Source organism: Lycium ferocissimum, chromosome 5 (assembly GCF_029784015.1).
Source record: "Lycium ferocissimum isolate CSIRO_LF1 chromosome 5, AGI_CSIRO_Lferr_CH_V1, whole genome shotgun sequence".
In the NCBI taxonomy this organism is placed as follows: domain Eukaryota; kingdom Viridiplantae; phylum Streptophyta; class Magnoliopsida; order Solanales; family Solanaceae; genus Lycium; species Lycium ferocissimum.
In genome coordinates, this window is record NC_081346.1 from 14,848,173 (window position 1) to 14,870,287 (window position 22,115).

General features: G+C 35.2%; 3 protein-coding genes and 1 long non-coding RNA gene across 5 annotated transcripts; 2 read left to right on the plus strand and 2 right to left on the minus strand.

The window, feature by feature from the left end:
- Window positions 1-648: 648 nt before the first annotated feature.
- On the minus strand, window positions 649-3,281 carry LOC132056173 (purple acid phosphatase 17-like). Its single transcript, XM_059448254.1, has 8 exons — window positions 2,939-3,281; window positions 2,688-2,844; window positions 2,501-2,608; window positions 1,714-1,838; window positions 1,487-1,615; window positions 1,344-1,369; window positions 1,178-1,222; window positions 649-1,061 (listed from the first exon to the last, which is right to left on the minus strand). The coding sequence occupies exons 1-8, from the start codon at window positions 3,125-3,127 to the stop codon at window positions 845-847; spliced, it is 996 nt and encodes a 331-aa protein (XP_059304237.1). The 5' UTR covers window positions 3,128-3,281; the 3' UTR covers window positions 649-844.
- Window positions 3,282-5,447: 2,166 nt separating this feature from the next.
- Window positions 5,448-10,305, minus strand: LOC132056174 (UV-B-induced protein At3g17800, chloroplastic). Of its 2 annotated transcripts, XM_059448257.1 has the most exons (4): window positions 10,244-10,305; window positions 9,995-10,106; window positions 6,677-6,975; window positions 5,448-6,530 (listed from the first exon to the last, which is right to left on the minus strand). In XM_059448257.1, the coding sequence occupies exons 2-4, from the start codon at window positions 10,082-10,084 to the stop codon at window positions 5,690-5,692; spliced, it is 1,230 nt and encodes a 409-aa protein (XP_059304240.1). In that variant the 5' UTR covers window positions 10,085-10,106; window positions 10,244-10,305; the 3' UTR covers window positions 5,448-5,689. The 2 variants fall into 2 exon arrangements, with proteins under 2 accessions (XP_059304240.1, XP_059304239.1); XM_059448256.1 differs by lacking the exon at window positions 10,244-10,305 and having other exon boundaries at window positions 9,995-10,183.
- A 4,983-nt stretch (window positions 10,306-15,288) lies between these two features.
- Window positions 15,289-21,906, plus strand: LOC132056175 (uncharacterized). Its single transcript, XM_059448258.1, has 4 exons — window positions 15,289-15,711; window positions 16,617-16,762; window positions 21,370-21,488; window positions 21,571-21,906. Exons 1-4 carry the CDS (start codon window positions 15,497-15,499, stop codon window positions 21,670-21,672), a joined length of 582 nt encoding a protein of 193 aa, XP_059304241.1. The 5' UTR covers window positions 15,289-15,496; the 3' UTR covers window positions 21,673-21,906.
- Window positions 15,722-16,346, plus strand: LOC132056176 (uncharacterized). Its single transcript, XR_009414742.1, has 2 exons — window positions 15,722-15,910; window positions 15,954-16,346. It is a non-coding gene; the product is annotated as an uncharacterized LOC132056176 (long non-coding RNA).
- Window positions 21,907-22,115: the final 209 nt, after the last annotated feature.

Here is a 22,115-nt window from a genome sequence, read left to right on the forward strand (position 1 = left end):
AAAACCTGAACAATCTTGTGCAAATCCTTGCGCCACAAGATTACTCAAACGCTTCTGTGAACAAAGTCGATTCTACCAAGCCGAAGAACTTGATCCAAACACCAGATTATGTCTATATTCTTTTAGGTTGTTGTGAGTTTTTATTCATTTGTTCTTTAAGCGTAGCCTCTTTCTTATTTTCGAAAGCTGTTATAGGTAAAACTGCAATTCTAGATAGTTGTTAGGCGGTTTCTTTTATTGACTTTATTAGGTGGTACTGTTGGTAGAGTTAGTCAAGTGTATTAGTTGGTTTGGTAGAGTTAGTCAAACGTGATTGTGTGTAACTTGGTAGTCGATCAGTTGTGAGGCTTCTGATAGGTGTATTGTAAGGGTAAGTTTATGCGAGTTAAATTCCTAGATTACAAGAAGTTGTAATTTAAAATTGCTCGGTGTAGTGAAGTGAAATCGCATGTGGTAGGTCGTGATTTTCTTTCTTTCAAGCGAATTTTTATTTGTAAAATCTTGTGTTATTACTCTTTCACTGTTTGAGAGCTGATAGACAATACATGCCACACTTATACTGTTTGGTGGACACACAACTTTTATCAAAATGGCTTTTCTGTTATACCAATTATTTCTTCCACAAATATATAATTATTTACAGCTAAATTGAATTCTCAAAAGTTCTCATTAGATACGACATGCTACTTTACCGTTCATTCCCCTTTAGTATCAATAAAGTTGAAAATATGGACTAGTACTCTTACCAATCACCAAAAAAAAAAAAAAAAAAAACTATACTTGAAAATCGAGTACTCTACCGTAATCTATCCTCAACATTTCTCACAAAAGAGAAAAAGAAAATCTAAATAGCCGTGTGAAGGAGTTGCTTAGATCTATTCCATTTATGTAAAACCTTGCCAAAAACATCATAGAACTCGATCTCTACATGAGTTGGTGTCAATTGGACAGACATGAAACCTTGTCCATCATAGAAGAAATTCATCCCTTCTCTGTTCAAGCCTTTCACATCTCCCCTCCATGCCTTTGATCCTGCTCCACTCGTTAAAAACTGGATAGGACTGCATTCAAATCAAAATTGGATTACAATCAAATCAAATCAACTGTTTCCACAAGCAAATTGGTTACAATTTGGCTTGATCGGGTAAGAGACAATTATCTGAAATCTTAAGTTTACCTTTCGCTACACACACACACACACACAAGACAATGATCGTGCACACACACACACACACACACACACACACACACACACACACACACACACACACACACACACACACACACACACACACACACACACACACACACACACACACACACACACACACACACACACACACTTCATGTATAGATCAACATCGTACGCCTGAAATTTCATAACCCCATAACGAAAACGTTACAACTCGGTGATATTTAATGAATTTATGGAATGTAAAAAGTTGTCAAATCTCTAATCTTTGGACAAAGAAAAAAAGAAAGTTACCCTAAGGATAGGAAGAAGCCTGTCCACAAGTTCATTAGTGTCCCCATGATGTCCCACACTTCTAATGGCATGATGACCCACTGCTATTTTCCATTTTGCTGTTGATTCACTTAATGCATTCTCAAGATCCTGCAACAATATGTAAACAATTTAATATATTTCATAAAATTATCTCCCAAATATGCCCAAAACTGTGAATAAAGTGTTTTGAGATCATGTTAACTTACTTTTAATACGTTTTCTGTATATGTCTTTTGAGGCATTACATTGCGCCAATCATAGGTATGCTCAGTTTCTACAAAGTAGTCTTTAACAAATGGAGTTGTATCCACCATGAATATTTCAACAATTTCTGCAAAACGTAAAAGAACAATATATAAGTATTAGAATCATGATAATAAAGTTAAACCAATAACACGTGTTCAAGCCCTGAGAAGGAAAAATTCTTGATAGGAAGTCTTCCTCTTTAATTGGCCTTATGCGATGCAAATTTGAACTATTCAGGCCAAGGAACACAATAGAAATTATAGGTTTGATTGAATCCAGTAGGTTTTGGTTAAGACCGTGTATATATGTTTAAAATCTACCAAATATGTACTCCCTCCTTTTCTAAATAAATGATGTTTTAGCCTTTTCATTTTATTTTAAAATAAGTGGTGCTTTAAGATTTCAAGAAGAAATTGATCTTATTGTTCCAAAATTACCCTTATTTACATAATGAAGAATCATTAAGTAATTTTTTTAGGAAAGAGGTAAAATTTGATTAGGTGTAAGTTAATAAAAACACCTATAATTTTCTAAAGTCAGCAATTTCGTAAAGGGTATGCATAAGCTAAAAACATCATTTATTATGAAATTGAGGGAATATAGATATTAAATTTTGAACTTATGGGCAGTGGGTTCATTGACAACCGAACCCATAAAGTACAAATCTTGAATCTGCAACTAGTGGATATGATATACGGATGGTTATATTAAAAAAAATAATAATAACAATGAGGGGCTTTTTTCGACCTGCATTGATCAAGAAAGAACGCAAACAAATCCATCTGCTGTCAATTTTCCTAAGGTAAGGACTAAGTTGAGCTACTACATCTCCCCTGTAATCATGGTTACCTAATACTGCAAAATCAACAATAATATTTCAGAATTACAAATCATAAAAACACAGCATTTTTATTATATAGTTGTAAAAACTCACCTGAATACCATTGCTTTTGCAAGCTCTTTTCTCTATAAACATTGGTAAATGATTCTAGAAAATTTGGATCATCCTCCCCTGTTAGCCCATTATCATAAAAATTGTCACCTGTTGAAACTACAAAGTCTATGTCTAGTTCCTCTCCAATTCTTCCCATCTGCATCCACATTATTCACATTATTAATTATCAAATCCAAGAAAAAGATACTTATTAATACTTCATTTCATGAAAAAATAATAATAAAGGGTACCTGAAGAGCAACAGCAGATTGATTATATTCACCTTTACGTCCCCAATCACCGACAACCAAGAATCTTAAATTGCCATTACCTTTAGTGGGGTGATCAAATTTCTCAAGTCCAATTGCACTACAACAAGAAATTAAAAAACTAGCCACCAAAAGGAACAGAACCATGGATTTCCTACAAAAATTAACCATGGCTATATGTTGAGATTGACCAAAAATGGAAACCAAACAAGAAAATCTCAATATTTCTTTTCTCAATTAGAACACGCAAGATAATTGAAACATTCAGGAGTAATAATGCATGTAAGAGGAAAAGGGTATTTAAAGATTAACGTGGAAAGTAAAAAAAACAGAAGCAATAATACACCTTAATAATGTAGGTGACGGAGTTAGATAAGGAGGTGGCAAATTCATATCGTGTTCTAAAGAGATTATGCGAATATGCGAGTGGATATTTTATTGGATAAACAGAGAATATTCGGTGAAACTGATTAAAAAATTCCTTTCCTATTGGATTAATGAATAGGCGAAATTGTTGTTCTCATGGAATTGGAATTGGCCATTGGGTTTAATAAAAAAAGGGGAATGTAGCCCCTGCAAAACGATTCAGGGGTTAGTAATACGTCAACTTTTGGTATTTTTCTATTTTATTATAGAAAGTAGTTTTATTAAGTGTTTTATTAACTTATAAACACGACTGAACAGAAAATCATTTGGACTGAAAGAAAGGAATCTAGCAAGTAATCTGGTGGTTGACTGTTTAGGATTACTTTAATTTAGATCACATTCTTTTAGGTTTAGAATGTTGGTAAGATAAAAAGTATAGCTTTTAAAATTTTAAACTCAAACCCATATAATTGTGTAAATTTAGAACTTCATTATGTATGAAACTTAACTTTTTTTAATTATTAATATCTTATCTCACATTATCGTTAATGTTTATATAAATATTTGAAACTCCTAGCCAATCAAACGCCTCTATAAGATGAGACAGAGAGAGCATTTAGTAGGCGTTTGGACATAATTTACCATTTTTCAAAAAAAAAAAAATGTAGGCGTTTGGACATAGATTTTGTTGAAACTTGAAAAAAAAAAAAATTGAAGTTGAAGTTGAAAAATGGTATTGAAAGTTGAAATTGTGTTTGAACATGCATTTTACTTGAAAAAAAGTTAAAGTTTTGTGAGTGGAAAGAGATTTTTCAATTGATAAACTCAAATTCAAAAAATAAGTCCAACGTCTAACCAAATAAATGTTGTGCGAAATGTATTTAGTTGCATGTTGCATGGTTCTATAGTAGATAAGCTCTTTCTATGTTCTCTTTTTTTTTAAAAAAATAAAAAATAAAAAAAGAAGTTTTCATTCAAACATCTAGTAATAGATTTACGTATATATTTGCTTACCTTTATCATGGTGTGTAACTTGTAAACTATAATGTACAAGAAACAAAACATGCTTCTTAGCTATTACAGAAGTTTGGGAAATCATGAGTAGTTTAAATCATGATAAATTTAACACAAACCTATTATAGTCCTTTTGGGTTTTGGGAAGCAAAATTGCGAAAATCAACAATGTAGGAAGATAGCTTTTGGACATCAAACCAAGAAAAGCAATTGTGGTCATGACAAGAAATTATAGAGCCAATTTTGTCACTTATGAAAGATCGCTTAGGAATCATGCATTTGGTTTCTTGTCATGTCCATTAGGAGTCGATTTGAGAACTGTTATTTAAGGCATAGTCGAGGTTCATAAATTCTTTTAAGTTTAGCTGCTCAAGATCAACTTCAACATTGAAATTGGGTTTGTCAAAGCCTAATTCCAAACATTTATGTATGAAGTTAAGCTCGATAGTCTCTAACTTCATGGGATGTTCAGTTTTCTAGTCGCACTCAAAGTTCAATCACTTTAAATGTAATTGGAAGGTAGCTATTTTTAAATACAATAATGAAATTTGATCAAAGATATCTCTATCTAAAACACAGAACAACTCCAATAACAATGTTGGAGCTCGAACCTTTGACAAGTAGAACTCAAGCACATTTTAAATAGTACCCCAACACAATGTGCTAGAGTTCGTTGTTGGTGTTTCAAACTCCATAAACTATTCACAGGACATAAATTTTTACACTGTAGGAGTAACAGTCTGTTAAGAGTTTCAAAGTCCATGAATGATTCACGGAGTTCAAGCCTTTATCAATTTTATTTCAAGAAAGACAATTATTTTGCTCGAATTTACCCTAACTTAAGGCCTTGAGGATTTGAAGCAATTAAAAAGCGGAGAAAATGCTAACCCCTTTAGTTTCCTGGTTACTTCATCCTCTAATCAACCAAACCAGCCGGGAAAGTAATAGACAGACTTTACAGCTTACACAGGAAATGGCAGATGCAATAAAGCAAGAACTGGACATGCAAGAGCAGACAGCATGGGATGCCAAATATTTAGAAAACAAACATGTTGTCCCTCAAATTGCACCAAGACCAAAGACAATTTATTGGTGCTGCTAAGTGAAAAAGTGGGACGGAAAGTCGGGATTCACCACCCAATTGATAAACCTCTAGCATGTGATCAGGTTAACGTCTTATATGAACCATACATATTATGGAAACACTCTGTTGTTAAATAATGTCTAATATTAAATACCTATGTACAAGTCAACAAGCACATGGTCCACCGTATTCCCCTTAAAACATGCTACTGCACTAAGTTTGCAAGCCTCCAGCATATATTTGACTCCGCAGTGGAGTCTCCAGAATTTTTAATTGGCAACGAAATGGTATCTCGAGTCGACATAGCTCTCAACATCCCAGAGGAAAGACCCAAAAGTTACAGCCTCCAAAACAAGGCGCCTCAGCCCTCCAAAACTGATCTTAATAAGTTCATCTTTGGAAGAGTCAATAGTACCTTGAGGGGTAATAACAATCTCAGGTCTACCAAATAGTGCTTCAGTGTGTTTCTCAATCATGCCTATGGCCTCTTTAGATCTGATGGTCGCATATCTCTGGAGCGTCTCCCCATCAAATGACATCACATAGTTTCTCAATCTCGAGGGTTTTATCCCCTGGCCGAACCCTCCAGGACTCACACCACCTGCAGACCATGATGACAATTCTGGATGGGATTGTGTTGACCTGACAGAAGTATCACTCCTATCACCAGACCTAATATCCTCCCCTGCCACTTGCTGGATGCTGCTATCTTCGTCGTCTACACCCTGAGGAAGGACTTTCATGGTCTTTTCCAGCTGAAACCTCTGGTCCACTCTCTTGAGAAAATATCCATACATAATTGATGCTGCATAAACTTGGCCTACTCTTAGTTTACTTATTTGTGCCACTGCAGAATTATCACCCAATCGACTTCCTAGAATGAGAGCCAGGTGGTTTTGAATCATCTCGTTAGCTTCTTCTGAATGAAGACGCTCAAGCTCATCACCTTGGCTGGGCCATGTATCAATTCGACCAGAAGGTTCAGATGAAGACGGACTTATTGCAGGAATTAAAGATACATTGGCATCCATAAATTTCTGCACCACCAAGGCATACAATATCTCTTCCAAGGTCTTTTTCCTTTCATTAGCCTTCATCTCAGCAATTCTCCTGATAGTTTCAAAAGCCATCATGCAACAAATTAGACCTCACAGCAGTGATAAATACCACAACAGAAGAAAATAACTTTTTTGGGGGAAAAGAGAGAGAGAGAGAGAAGGGGGGGGGGGATGAATTTCAAAGAAGCCTAAACTAACCTGTATAAGACAATGTCAGTACCAGTTGAAGATGGTTCTTCCTTCTGCTTCTCTGCATCAAGGTCAGTTTTAAGCTGTTCAAGCTGCTGATCTACAGCAGCAGGGACAAGATGTGGGTGACTTGTCAAAATCTGAGAGAGAAATTGGCCAACTGGAGATTCCAGCTGAAGTGGAGCAATACGGGCAGCTGAATCTCCAGATTCAGAAGATGATAGAGATGCCCTGATTGCGGTACTTTTTCTGCTGCCAAAAGCCGCTTTCCTGTTACTCAACTTCACGTGAGAAATTGAGGGATAAAGCTGCCAAGAACATGCCAAATAGATTAGACGTCAAAGAGCATTTTCAGATGCATGAGATTCCTAATTAATGCCAACAAGTAGATGAACTAATTTAAACCGAAAGTTTTGCTCAATCACATCAAAGGAAGCTCTTTATTAACAGAATAAAGATGCTTCAGTGTCATATCCAAGTGGATACATGGATTACAAATAAGTAACATGGAATTACATAGGTCAATGCACGTTGAGGCACCTCCGTAAACTGGAAAAATCAGCAGCAAGGCGATGCAAACAGATACCTTTACACAGTTGAATAGTTGCATACTCGGAACATAAAATTTATAAGCTGCCATATATAACAAAAACATATATGAAACGGGAAAAGAAATTTCAGCAAGAGCCTAGCAAATAATCGACAAATTCAGCAGAAATATTGAGGATCAATAATTTGATACATGTCCGGAAGACGGTATCAGAAATACATATAGAGTAAAGGGAAACAAAGACAATGGTGGGCATACACCATTCTTTTTAACAAGTCCACAGACACCATTTTCATAGACGATAGGCGAGGAAAGAACTAGAGCTAAAGCAGAAAATGCAACCAGACATCAGATATACTAACACTAATACAGAGAGGAGTGGCAACTGGAAGCACAAAAAACTGGGCTACATCACTATGATACACAAACCTTGGGATAATACATAATAGTCGAAAAAGGGATGTCTAAAAAACACAGATACATCTTATTTTCGGCAATCTATAGTTTTAACGTGCTCTGGAAGGCATTACATACTGCCACCATCCTTCCAATATAATAAATGCATAGGTATTATGTTACCATTTCCACCAAAAAAAAAAAAAAAAAAAGGTTCTCAACTGTTAAGGCAAAAGGAGAGTTCTCCAACAAACAAGATAAAAAACCAGTACACTTCCGTAAAATTGAAGAAAGCTTCATAAAAAATGACTGAGACCTGGGTTATAGCTCTAAGTCTCCAACAAGAGCGTTTACAGTTCTTGACTAACAGATAACTTTTTTATAAGGTTTCAGAGTGAAAGATAACTCAGTTTTTGTTCATCTATTTCTTATAACCATAGTGTCCCGACCATATTGCGCCCCACCTCAATAAATTCACCGCACATGTGCACACAAGTATCAGGCAGCTCTGCTCACTAACGCTTATATATAAATAATCCCCTCACTTTTCCTGATATCAGTGGTCTCCCAGGGTCCACTCAACTTCTCTGATCGCTAGACCTCACTCATCCGTGCAAAAGATAAGTTTCATCATTCAATTTTCTATTGATTTTGCTGTCTCAAATGGAACCTCTTATTAAACTTGTACTGGATACATCAACAATATCATGTAAACATACTGTAATGAAAGAGTTTTTATTTGCATTTATCAGTTAGGATTAATTAGGAAGATTGACAGGATTAATTAAACAGGTTTTATTAACTGGTGATTTTTCATTTATTTCAGGACAAGTGTATACATTATGTAACCCCCATAGCTTGAGCAAATTACCAGCTGAGAAATCCCGAGCAACTCACCTCTCTTCTTCCTTCTCACAAAATACAAGTGCAAACTTTTAGCAAGCTTCAGAGTCAAATATACACACGATTATATTTTCTATTTATATATTGAGTTGACCCCTCCACAAAAGGGGAAAAAAAGATATTCTACAATCTACGAGTACAAGACTTTATATGTATCTTCTAGAGATATACTTCAATCTGAATAAGGTTCCATTAACAGTGTAACAGAGATTTCTAGACATTAGCACTACAGCTACTCCACCTTCCCTTTTTTTTCCCCCCTTGTTTCCTTCCACTTCAATATCATTTCTCCAACTTGCAACAGCGTTTATTCCATTTCCGTACCTCCATATAGCAAACTTGACTAGTTGAGCATATAAAGTCTTTTTAGAAAGGTAACAGAAAATGATTGCCTCCTCATATAGAGTCTTAATAAACCCAAAATTGGCAGACAACCTTCAAGCTCTCGAAAAAGCACAAGGCTAGCCATAACTTCATCTCCAAATTTGGATGGACCACTCTAAAGGTTCCTCATACTATGACATCATCTCCCCCATTTACTCATAATACAGAGAAAGGTGTACTTTTTTCTCCAGCTCCCAAGCATCCAAGGGAATTTTCTTAACACATTTTGAGGCGTTAGATCATAGATGGTTAATTGAACATTACCTAACGTAATGTACTTCAGTGAATCCAATTAGTAAATTATTTGAGATCCATAGGCGCCAAAGACCATCGTAGTTCTCAATAGCCTTTCAAGGCGCAGATATACTTAAGCTTCAACCGAGAACATAAACAAGCTCACAATTGTAAACTTGACTGCTATGGTAGCGTAAAGATCTCCTTATGAACATCGACTGCAGCCAAGACTAACTCATAAGAAGTATTGTTTAATTACATACGAAGTTATGCTCCTATAACCATTTCGTCCCCTCCTATTTGGATTCTAATTCCATTCATTTTACGAAGCTTAAACCTTGAGAAAACACCTCTGATAGAACGTTCTCATTTTTTACCTCATATTCACACCCTCTTAATTCTGAAGTACATTTACAGCGTCTAATCAAAATTTGAGAACATAGAAAGGTGCAATCTTCTAACCAATAAATCCAAGACACTTCTGTACTTATCATCTTTCAATATAACCAAATAAACTTCAAAACAGTTACGCCATCTAAGTTCAACCTCCACCACAAGGCCAATAGCTGCTAGCAAAGCGTCTAGGCTTTCCAAAAGGTGAAGATGTAAAGGGTAAAAAGACAATCTTTTCCGTAAATACTCTATTTGCTATTGAACATAGAATTAAAGTTGCTCATATAAGCATCAGTTCAACAAAATCGACAGTCCTAACTACGAGAAAGAGGGTCCTAGTTTCGCCATTTTTCGGTTCATCTAAGTGGAAATACGGGAAAAAAACAAATAGCAAATAACAAAATAATACTACCAGAACAAAAAGAAACTAAAGCAAATGAAATATGAAAAACATAACACCATAATACCTTAATCCCAGAAGGAGACATCCGAATCTGTGACCCGAACCGAACAAAATCCGACCCACCAACAGATGCCTTGGTGGGTTTGTAACTCATGCTGAAAGCAGACCCGAAAGCAGTGGCAGTCTCCATTCTGTCACAAACGATGAAGTAACAACAACAATCAGAAAAACCAAAACCCTAAAACATGTGTAACAGCATAGCAAATGAGAAATCAAAAATGATTAAAGGAAAAAAGCACTTACGGATGAGAAGAATTAAAGAGCTGCAAATTGATTAGGAAGGAGTACAGCAGCAATAGATGGTATATTAAACGTGGGGATTTCGATCCAATTGGCGAGCGACTATTGAATTTGGGGAAAGTTTCGCAGTGTGTTCAACGCGAAAGGGTTGATTTATATAATGCACTTGCCCGTTTGTCCCCACTCTCCAACGTGACTTATTTATCTTCTTAGCTTAACTGTACAGAAATGAACCTTGGCCTTTTCGTCAAATTACACAAATGACACTATCCCTATATTCTTTTTACCTTCTTTGCAATTGCACTATATTGAACCGAATTTTTTATTTGTTTTTCAAGACGACTGTTTCAGATAAGAAATATTTTTTCACTCACTAAACTTTAATTTCTTTTAAGTGAAACGCATGGCGAAAGATAACTTTGACTTTCAAAATAAGCATTTTTCAGCTTCAACTTTAAAAACTTTAACTTTTTTTTTTTTTTCAAGTTTCAATCAAATTTATATTCAAAACACCTACTAAATATTTCCTCACCTTTTTTTCCTTTTCAAAATTATCAAAGTTTGTTAAGATGTACATTATGAGAGAAATTCGGATTGTAGGCGTGACAATCTAGTGTCGTTGTTTTCATATATTTGTTTGCGGGATTTAGTTGGCTTTAGAATTTAAACTCTATTGATTTGAGACATCATTGAATTCACTTATTATTTGAGTTATTGGCTCAAAAATTATTTTTATGTACATTTAATAGATTTTTAAACATATCTATAGAGTTTGAACCAAAATTATTAAATTATATTAGACTTGCAGCTTTAGTTATACATTTAACTCCGGTAAAACATTTACGCTAACCCTTGTTTTACTCCTAGGAAAATGAAGAGGTATGTTTCACTTATCAGGTCTTCACCTAAAAAAAAAAGTATTCTTATATATATTTAGCTATTTATTCTTTGCACTCTTGAAAGAGAATCTTTTATCAATACATTATGGTTCCTTATCGCTTAGCAAGAGAATGGAAGTAGACGCAACCTTGTTGGCAAAAATGAAGAGGTATGACACTTGCAAATTGCAATGTTTGTTAAATTGTTTGAAGTACTACTAATTTGTGGTTATAAAAGGAGTACGTACGAATTTGTGTTCTCATTTTCTTTCTTGTTTGTCTTTTCTTGGTTTTCGATTTTCAGATGGACGGCATCAACGACATTTTGGTAATTGACTACGGGGGTTGGTAGATTTTTTCTATTAGTGGATAGGCATTGGGCTGGCTTCTGGAGATCTCTGGGCCTGTCTCGTTTGAAATTGATGTTGATGGGTCACAACCGTGGTAGCCATAGAAGTGTGTAATATGGTTGATGACGCGTTCCAATTCCACTGGAACTCCTCTTTTGTGGCTTTATTCATTTTCACCACATCAAAAAATATCTCTTTGGGTGTAGCCTCGTTGGCCCATTTTACTATTGCCATCTGGTTAGGAGTGTCGTTTTATTTGGAATAACTAAATGAATCTAATTCATAAAATCAATTTAACTGGTTGTGGTTTGAGATGTTGGTACACTTGGAAAATGGGTTATTACACCAGTAACTGGTTGAAGTTTTCTTCCCCCTTCTGGGATAAAAGTTAAAGCATGAAAAGGATTTAGAGATGTCAGAAAAAGATCTAAAAAAAATACAATGTTAAGATCAGATATTATTATTATTATGATGAAAGATAAAAGGAAAGGAAATAGGAATGTGAGAAGTTTTAATAATAAAGCAGATCTAATAATGAAGTAAATGGTTATCTTATTACTCCGTAGACCGCAGTAAGAGCCCGTTTGGATTGGCTTATAAGTTGGGCTTTTAAATTTGTTTTACTTTTTTTAGTGTTTGGTTACTAAAAAGTCATTTTGTCTTAAAATAGTGCTCAAAAAATATTGACCCATTTAACTTAGTTTATCTAAAAAAGCGACATAAGTTCTAAAACAAAGATAAATAATAAAAAAATAAGTTGACTACCCCAACTTATTTTTTTAAATTTTAAGTTTCTTGAACATGACATTTTTTAGTTCATATCCAATCCAACGCGCTCTAAGTATTCAAGTGACGAATGAGATTTGCTTTACTAGCAGAACACCTTCAGTAGCAACGAATAAGTTAAAGATTTGCATCACGTGAAAAATAAGTAAAAGTACGACTGCTTATCCTGAATTAATTAATTACTCTGCTCCAAAAAGTAGCTCAATTGTTTGATCCTTACTAGGACGCAAATGAGTAAGCAAAATAAGTAGTAAAATTTATTTGGCCAACTATATTACTTAATTAAAGAAGCGTTTTGCGGGAAAAAAAAAAAAAAAAAAAACTACTTAAAGAAGCAAGAGGCACATTCGACGAATATCTTAATGGAAAACGACACAAAGCTTACCCAACCGATTGAAAATATTTACATGAATATCTCCTCGCTTACAACCCTTCATTCATGATATCATCACAGTATATTTATATATCATAATGGTATTATGGAGGACTAGAGAAGGCTGACAGTCGATCCTTCACCGCTACTATCTCAATATATTTATATACTCGCATATCTCGGAGAGGCGAGAGTATCTCATTGAAAGGCGGTTGTTCATAATACCATCACAATATATGTATATAAAATGATGTTATCCTAGAGGTTTTTTAAGAAAAGTGTGCCTTTTGAATAAATGAACATGATACCATCTCAGTATATTTATATATCATGGTGGTATCATAATTTTGGGGACAATTCGGATAAATAGTTTTAGGGGCATGAAAGTAAGAGGGGTATAGGCAGGTAATTATTTTGTTTTCAGGGATAGCGACGTTCTTTCCCCTATATTTAATAAGGGTGTCAATAAGTTTTAAAAAATCACTTAACATAGCGAACGTACCGTACCGAATGATTATTAAATTTTGGCCAAACCATCGATAGATAACGTTCGTCATTCCGCTTTTTCACTTCGAACACCAACTAAACCTATTTCATTTAAAAAAGCTGAGGTAGGCCCGATGTGCCATTTAGATATTTTTTACCGACTTAACCATGAACATTTATCCAAAATCGGAGGCGTCAAGAGCCCAAAAAATAGTTTTTTTTTTTTAAATTCTTTTTATTTCCTTCTTCTTTTTTATTCTTTTTCTCTTTCTTCTCAATTTAACAAACCTTCCACCATTACTATTTTGTTCACCGTAAAAAATCAAGACCGCCACCACCCTCTCTCTCCCTAAGCGTTTACGGGACAAGAAAGATGCTTTTTATTTGGATAAATCTATTTAATAAACAAAAGAAAAAAAAATGATTTGATGGTTTTGAGAAAGCTTGAAGGTTTACAATGGGTTAATGATTTGATGAAAATTTTGAGAAATTAATGTTGGATTGTCTTTCGATCTTTGTGGGGAATCTTTAGCTGATCGTTATAACAAATTTGGAGGAGTTTCTCTTGAAAATTTGGATCAAAATCATGATTGTAACAAGAACAACATGAAGATGGTGAAGAACACCAAGAACTAACTATTCATTTCAGAATTTTCAATGTGTCTTTTTTTTTTCTTTTTCTTTTTGTTAATAATGTGTCCATCTCTGATTGGGTGTGAATCAAGTTTTTTTTCTTTTTTCTTTTTGAGAGTATTACTTTTTATTTTTTACTAAATATTTTAAAATAGTGTTCTTTAAATTAAAAAAGACACATGTCCTCATTTTATTCGTCATTTGCCACGTCAGCAACGAGTGCATTGCACACACTTTGTAAATTTGGCCGATTTAGTGAAAAATGTTTAAATGACACAGTCGAACCCTACCTCAAGTGTCTAAATGAAATAGGATTCAGTTGAGGTGTTCAAGTGAAAAAACTGGACGACCACAGGTGTCTATCGATGAGTTTGGCCTTAAATTTTTTATAATAAAATCTAGATTTTTATATAAATTTGTAATCGTACCGAATAATTAAATAGGTTTTTAATTTTAAAAAATACTGAATAGTACCAAGTAAATTTAAATGTGTTCAGCCCCATCTTTATTAACTTCTCTCCACTCGACTGATCTAATTTTTTTTTTTATCTTAGTTTAACTTTGTTTTACAGTACTGTAAAATAGTGAGACGTATCTTTATTTTTATCGTCTTTCATGCTCCCTTGATTAATCACATTTTAAACAGTAAAAATATCTAGAGAAATCTTTGCCAAAGTCCTAAAAAAGTGTGAATAATATCATGTTCTAACTTATACATGTGACTCTTACGTACCGTACCAATATCGAAGAGAAATCAATGTGATGGGACAATTTCGAAATGTTTGATTTTAGTTATACAAAATAAAATAACCGAAAAGTGTACGGCATGAATTTATAAAATAACCATCGAACTGTACCATTAACACCTATTTTACTTAACACAGAAAAGTTAAAAATGTTTTTTTTTTTGGTAAATGGGAAAGGGTTAAAAGTTGCCCCTGTATTTTTCCGCAGAGGAGCATTTTTGCCATTCACTAATAGTTGGGTAATTTTATGACCCTGTCGTTATAAAAAGGTCTCATTTTTGCCCTTATTTTCAATTTCCGCTTATGAAACTATTAAAAATATAAAAATTTAAAATCTTGTTGCCTGTGTCACCATTAATTTTCTTCTTCTTATTATTTATGCTTTTGATTCCTCCATACAAAAATTATATTATATTTGAGTGTTTATAAAATTTTACTACAGTCAATATAAAGTGACAATACAAATTTAACGTATTATATAATAGGGATCTATTAATTTTGATTGATTATTACCCGAACTTTCATTTTATTGGTGAGAATTAAATCTCCACGTTAATCTCCTTCCCCATTTTATTTTTTCCCTACCCCCCTATGTAATAATAATTTTTTTTATAAAAAACAACGTATTATATGAGTAATTAAATTGTTGAATGGAAATTAGTTATGTTAGTTTGTGCATATTCATAGAGAACAATGATCAAAAGTGCACAGTTTAATTAATTTAAATTAATATATTTAATCAGATAGTATTATTTATTTTATAAAGATTAGAATCACTAATCGAGGGACCAAAAGTGGCTATCAACCTAATTTGTTGCAATAAATTTTGTTTTTGGGTGACTTTTTAGCTAAAAGGGTTCTATCCAGTATTCAAACGATGTGCTTATTGTTTCACTTAAAAAGCACATATTGAAGCTACTCTTCTGCGGGGCGCAGGCGCAAATTCCAGAAGTGTAGCTATCGACGAATTCATTTCATCTGGAATACAAGAATAAAACACTGCCGGAATCAACAATGAAGCTGCGGTATGCGATGGTGTGCTCATCGAACCAGAATCGAAGCATGGAGGCCCATTGTCTGCTGAAAAGAGAGGGCTTTGATGTGGCCTCATACGGTACTGGGCAACACGTTAAGCTTCCAGGTCCTTCTATTAGGGAACCCAATGTTTACGATTTCGGCACTCCCTATAAACACATGTTCGATGAACTCCGCCGCAAAGACCTCGAACTGTACGCCAATTTTCACCTTTCTGCTTCTATATCTTCTCCTTTGTTTTATTTGTTAATTCCTCAGTTGCCAATAAATAACCCTAATTCTGTGTAGAGTGTGCTTGGTATGAAGGAAAATGATTTCTTACTTATTTTCTAGTGTGTTTGATAAGTAAACAAAATAATATTGTTTCAAGTAATCTAGGAAAACCTTATAGGGGTGGGGTGGGGGCGGGGTGCCAAGGGATATTAGGGATGAGGAGGAGACAATCTAACTTGGAAGGTCACTTATGGAACTTGTTTTCCCTACTCTCACTAGGAAGTCATTTTCCGAACTTGTTTTCCTACAGAAAGTGTTTTCCAAAATATTTTGACCAACCAAACATGAGAAAATTACCAAACACACCCATACCGACTGTTATTTACGCTACATGTAGCGAGTTAAGGATTTTAACTGTGCTAGGATTTCGATTATCTTCTTGAAGCTTTTGGATGCCTAATTTCTTGTTCTAATTTGCTCACTTTAGTGGACTATTAGCATAATAGATTAGGAGGACTTTATGTAACCACTCGCAGGGGCGACAGTGTCTATCATTAGTTCAAATGAGATAGGGTGTCTGTAACAGAATTTCTACCTGTATTTGGAGTTGGTTTATTCTTGAGGATAAATTTCAGCACTTATTAAGTTTTTGACTTTTGAATACGGGTGAAGTTTGCATATTTTGGAATCAAAATCCTGAAGATCTTCCAAGCTATAAAAATGTGGCGACTTGTTCCTTTGCAGGATTAAAAGTTACAACGTCCAGTATGTTTCTAAATGATGAAGTTGCTATTAGACCTATAATTGTTGGCAAATATTGCTTTATTTTCAGAATCCTCTTGTTTTAATCGGGATTAGGGATTGAGCTTCAGTTGCAATTTTTCAGGTACAAGCGAAATGGAATATTGCCTATGCTGAAAAGGAACTTAGGTGTAAAGCTTGCACCTCAACGTTGGCAGGAAAATGCAGCTGATGGTCCCTTTGATGTCGTACTTACATTTGAAGAAAAAGTTTTTGATTTGGTGCTTGAAGGTTGGTAAATAGTAAATACTCATTTGCATTTACATTTACGTTTACGTTTTACTTGAAAATGATGGATTGAGAACCCTGCCAAATGGTTGCACTTAAATGAGCTCTGTGTATCAGCTTGCTCAATGAAGTTGAAATAATTTGCACATTAGTAAGGTCAGGAAAAAAGATTTATATGATGGCCTGGGTTAGACTTATTTGATTACATGAATTTGAACTTTTTTATTCTTGATAAGTAATGTACAGTAATATTTTATAAATGGGAAGCTTGCGTTGAGCCAGTGCTACAAGAGATAATTATAATATGTGCAATTCCCCAATTCCAAGAGTGTGTACTTTACTTGACTGGTTACCTTCATATAGCAACTAGCTGATAGATAGCCATGGAGCAGCTGATGAATAATTCTTAATGCTCATAACAACCTCTGTATAGACGTATACAGTACGAGGCTAAGTTGCCAAGTGTCATCCTTGCAATTGTAAGTTGTTTACGTACTGAAGGTGAAGATTGTCCAAAACTGCTCTCTAGTTGCAGTAGATCATGACTTGGACATTTGAGTGAGAAAAACTTCAATATGATTATCTCTTGCAGAGGTATTCCTGGCTTGCTTTTCGGAGGCTAAAAGGAAAAAGCCACTAGTTTTACTATCTATTTCTGTGAGTGCTGTAACCTTGATATAGAATAATGATGGTGGTAGGAGAGTAAGGAAAGTAGTTTGAGATGCAAGAGAGTTCGGGGACCAGGGTCTTTCTGGGAACTGGCTATGTAATTAATCTCAAGGAGTTGCTATCTGGAGTGATTTTGCCAATTCCTAGATGCAGTACTCTTACTATGTTTACTCATCTTGGAAAAAATTGTCCCTCTATCCCAAATAATTTCTGTTTCTTGACCAGAGAAGGTATAAGCTGGGATGTACAAATTGCTACTTTACAATGCAGAGTAGGCTCAGATATTCTCTTTTTTTTTTTTTTTTTTTTTTTCCTGAATGGCAAGTGTCTTCAATTTTAGATATTCTTGATGTTGGAACTCTGTGATTGGACCATAAATTACAATGTTATTATATTTACGTCCCCACCCCCCCCCCCCCCCCCCCCCCCTTTTTTTTTTTTTTTTTCCGCTGTGCCTCTTTTTTCTTCTTTCCTTCCGATCATTTTGTGGCATAGTTAGTAAAATCTATCCTGCTATATTTTCTCTAAGAATATCGATTGAATTTTATAATAAAAGGAAAAAAGGGTTCTGTGTGATATTTATGGACCGAGAAAACATATAATGAAGTCTCAAGAAAAATCTTTGATAGGTGCATGAGAAGAAATTAAATTATACAGTACTTAAGTAAATGCCTTAAAACTAGGAATATATGCAAAGGAATAGTTACAATTGTAAGAAGAACAGAAAGAGATACAGAGGAGTTTCCAATTATGGCAGGTTTACACTAGAGATCTACCTTGATCCAATACTTGTGACCATAACTATAGATGTGCTAACCAATAGGCAATAGAATAGATAATGAGGTTCCTTACTGCATGGTATTTGCAGATGTTATTGTGTTAATTGACAAAAGTAGTGAGAGTGTCTAAGTAAGTTAGAACAGTGGAGAAAGTCAACTGGAGGAAGAGCAGTATCTTCCCAGTCAAGGAGGTGCAGCAGATCCAAGTGCTTGCAAGCATTTTGAATTGCAAGATTGAGAATTTGCCTACTGTTTATCTTGGAATGCCTTTGGGATCAATGCATAAAGCAGTGGAAGTCTGGGATGGCATCATAGAGAAGACTGAAAAGAAACTAGCTCTATGGAAATCTCAATACCTATCCTTGGGAGGAAGGCTCAAAACTCAGTCTTGGATTCTTTGCCAACATATGTGATGTCCTTATTTCCTATCCCAAGCAAGGTGGTTAAGGCTTTGGACACTCTAAGGAGAAACTTTCTATGGCAAGGAAACAATGAGGAAAAAAAGTTCCACTTGGTAAATTGGGAAGTAGTTCAACAAAGCAGAATGCATGGAGGATTGGGGGTGAAGAACCTAAAATTACAGAATAAAAACTTACTCATGAAGTGGTTATGGAGATATAATCAGGAAGATCAGGCACTATGGAAAGAGGTGATCCAACATAAGTATAGCCAAAATGGGAAATGGTGTACAAATGAGGTGACAAATACCTATGGTGTGGGGGTAGGGAGGACCATTAGAGCTTTCTGGCTAGCTCTGAAGGCAAATGTTAACTACAAGGTGGGTAGGGGTGACAAGATTCTTTGCTGGAAGGAAAATTGGAGTGGACAGGGGACATTACAATTACTGTTTCCTAGCTGATTTTCTATAAGCACAAATCTAGATAGTACAATAGAGGAGATGTGGTCTCCCCAAGGCTGGAATTTAGTTTTCATAAGACTTTTAAATGATTGGGAAATAGCATGGGTAGCAGAACTACTGACAGTAATTGGTGGATTCAAAGGAACTAATTTTGAGCCAGATAAATTGACATGGAAGCACAATCAAGATGGACTGTTCTCTGTGAACAGATTGTACAACAAGGGTTTGACTGAAATTTCAGGGAGGACACCAGGACCTTGGAAATCCATTTGGAAGAGTGTGGCACTAACTAAGGTGAAGTGTTTCACCTGGCTGGTAGCTTGGAGCGCCTGTTTGACTCATGAAGCACTGCAGAAAAGAGGAATTAACATTGCTTCAAGATGCACATTATACAAGGAGGCTTTAGAGACAAACAATCACCTTTTCCTTCATTGTAAAGTTACTGCACAAGTCTGGGCATTGTTCATTAACTTGGCTAAGGTGAACTGAACTATGCGTGAACATACTGCAGACCTTCTAAGCTGTTGGATAAGAAGGGGAGGGAGCAAGAGTCAGAATATTTGGTGGAAAACAGTTCCTGCCTGCATCTGGTGGAACATTTGGAAGGAAAGAAACGACAGAATTTTTAAGGGCAGAGAAAGTTCATTGCAGAAGATCCAATGGAAGGTCATTACTTCATTAAGTTTTTGGTGTAAAGAACAATATGTAGAAGAGAAAGTTCAGTTAGTGGACTTTTTAGGATTACTTTAAGTATTTCTCTTTCAGTAAAGTGTAAATTTTTGGAGGTGGCCAGCATACCCTTAATGCTGAGGAATACAAAGTTACTAGTTTCAAAAAAAGTTAGAACAGTGGAGGAGCATTCCGGAGAATAAGGTTTTAGAATAAGTAGAACTGTAAAAGTGAGATTGAATATATGCACAACAAGGTTAGCTCTCATAAGGTCTTTATAAAAAAATAAAAAAAAAGCTTTTAGCTCTCATAAGGTGAGTGAAGGTAAAATGAGATTAGGAAAAGTGAGATTAGATGAGATTGTGGTGCCTAAATGCCGATGTTTCAGATGAGATTGTGGTGCCTAAATGCCAATGTTTCAGATAGCTAGGCTAAAAAGCCGCTCCACCCCCCTGCCCCCCCCCCCCCCCCCCTCTCTCTCTCTCTCTCTCTCTCTCTTTAAATAAGGTAAATAATTTTATTAACAATTGGGAAAATCCGTATACAAGCCATCTACCAAAATGAAAGAACCTACATCAAAATAAGGTTCTCAACAAAAGAGATCCAATCCTCTATACAAATAGGGACCTCGTAAGTACACCAAAAAGTAACTAGAGACAAGGCACTCCTATGCAATTTTGCAAAATCTTGTTCACCCCGTCAAATGCCCTCCTATTTCTTTCTTTCCATATGACCCACTCCTATGCTAGGTTAAGTCTTCCAAGAGAATGGTATATATACATATGAAAATGTAACACAGAACTAAAATAAAATGGCTGGAACATAGAAGTGCTGCGGTAGCGCAATGCAATAGGAGGTTTTCTACCAAAACAGGAAAAACGGTTATGAGAACAATGATATTAAAAGATGTGAGCTGATAATATCATTCGTCTCACAATAGTATTGCAAAGAAATATATATGTCAAATAGAAAGCAATAGAGTGATACGAAAGACTCATATTGCCAACCCCAACAACTAGTTTTGAGTTGAGAGTGGTATTGATTGATGATGACAAGAGCCAATGTTCCGTTGTACTGTTCCAGGGTCTATGGTACTACTTCTGCTTAGGGTTTAATCAAATGAATCAAATGCTTTACACTACCTTGAGCAGATTTTCATTCTATACTTACTTTTGAGTGCTTAAACAGATTTTGTATGTGCTAAAGTTGAATATAAGATCTCATTGGTCCTCCTTTCCAATCTTTCTTTTTGTCATTTGCAACTGGTTGGCAAATTTGGTTGTAGTCGTGACGCGTCTTGCTGAATCATAGTATAGCTAAATGTTTGTCTTATTAAAAGCAAGATCTTCATAGAGTTTCTTGGCCAAATCGATGCTATATATTCCTTAGGAGCTGCATAGAATTGTTCTCATTGTGTGTTGTGGTACACCAGTCTTTGTAATTCTATGATAGCAAAAGGTTTTATACATCGGCAAGAGCACCTAAAATCATGGATGTTTCCTCACTTGAAGTTCAAGTTTGAGCATTATGTGTTCTGCTTCCGCATAATTTGGAAATTTGGTCTCCCTACATTTCTTGATGGGTGTCGTGTGGATCTCAACCATAGTTGTTCTAACAATGGTCTGATAATGCAGATATTCATAACAGAAATCAAGTTCTCTTGAAGCCGGTTCTTGTAATCAATTTAGAAGTAAAAGATAACCATGAGGAGGCAGCAATTGGAGGTCGTCAAGCTTTGCTTTTGTGCCAAGAAGTATGTGTTTTGTGGTTCTTCATAATATCTCCAATATAAATTATGATTCATCTTTCACTAATTATATAATTTCTGTCTGCAGCTTGATGCGACTGAAAATTGGGAGGATACAATTGATGATATCATCAATAATTTTGAGAAACAGCATCGACGGAAGCTCCTGTATAGCATCTCCTTCTACTGAAAGCGTGGTGAACTACTAATGGAACTATTAACTAGACTAGCACTTAAACTCATTCGTTGTTCCAACTGCTGATATTTCAATCACTCGTTACTATTTGTGTCCAAACTGATTTAATAACGAGTTATAGGTCCGTTTTATTTGTGTAGTGGGGGCGTTATGACCGAGACACAACATTTCGGTAGGTTTCAATGTCCTCAATGTTGAGTACATAAGGAGTGGCGTCATCTTATGCTATTTTTCTGATCAATACCAGAAGTGATGCCCTGTTGCATGATAAAAACAATTGTTAGATGCACTTGTAAGGTCCAAAGACTTGTCCTCGTGCATACCGACAAGGGTCTCAACAAGTAGACGAAGACCAACTTTCTATAGATTTTTAGTGGAAATAACTTCTATAGATTTTTAGTGGAAATAACAACCCCCCTCCCCTCCCGGCAACTTGG

Coding starts and splice junctions, on each gene's coding strand:
- LOC132056173 (XM_059448254.1), bottom strand. CDS start 3,127: ATGGTTAATTTTTGTAGGAAATCCATGGTTCTGTTCCTTTTGGTGGCT. Junction 2,609..2,687: donor GCAAAAGCAATGGTATTCAG/GTGAGTTTTTAC, acceptor TTGATTTTGCAG/TATTAGGTAACCATGATTAC. Junction 1,616..1,713: donor ATACAGAAAACGTATTAAAA/GTAAGTTAACAT, acceptor ATATTGTTGCAG/GATCTTGAGAATGCATTAAG.
- LOC132056174 (XM_059448256.1), bottom strand. CDS start 10,120: ATGGAGACTGCCACTGCTTTCGGGTCTGCTTTCAGCATGAGTTACAAA. Junction 6,976..9,994: donor TGTCTCCTTCTGGGATTAAG/GTATTATGGTGT, acceptor TGTTCTTGGCAG/CTTTATCCCTCAATTTCTCA. Junction 6,531..6,676: donor ACTGACATTGTCTTATACAG/GTTAGTTTAGGC, acceptor TGAAACTATCAG/GAGAATTGCTGAGATGAAGG.
- LOC132056175 (XM_059448258.1), top strand. CDS start 15,497: ATGAAGCTGCGGTATGCGATGGTGTGCTCATCGAACCAGAATCGAAGC. Junction 15,712..16,616: donor CGCCGCAAAGACCTCGAACT/GTACGCCAATTT, acceptor GCAATTTTTCAG/GTACAAGCGAAATGGAATAT. Junction 16,763..21,369: donor TTTTGATTTGGTGCTTGAAG/GTTGGTAAATAG, acceptor CTGATAATGCAG/ATATTCATAACAGAAATCAA.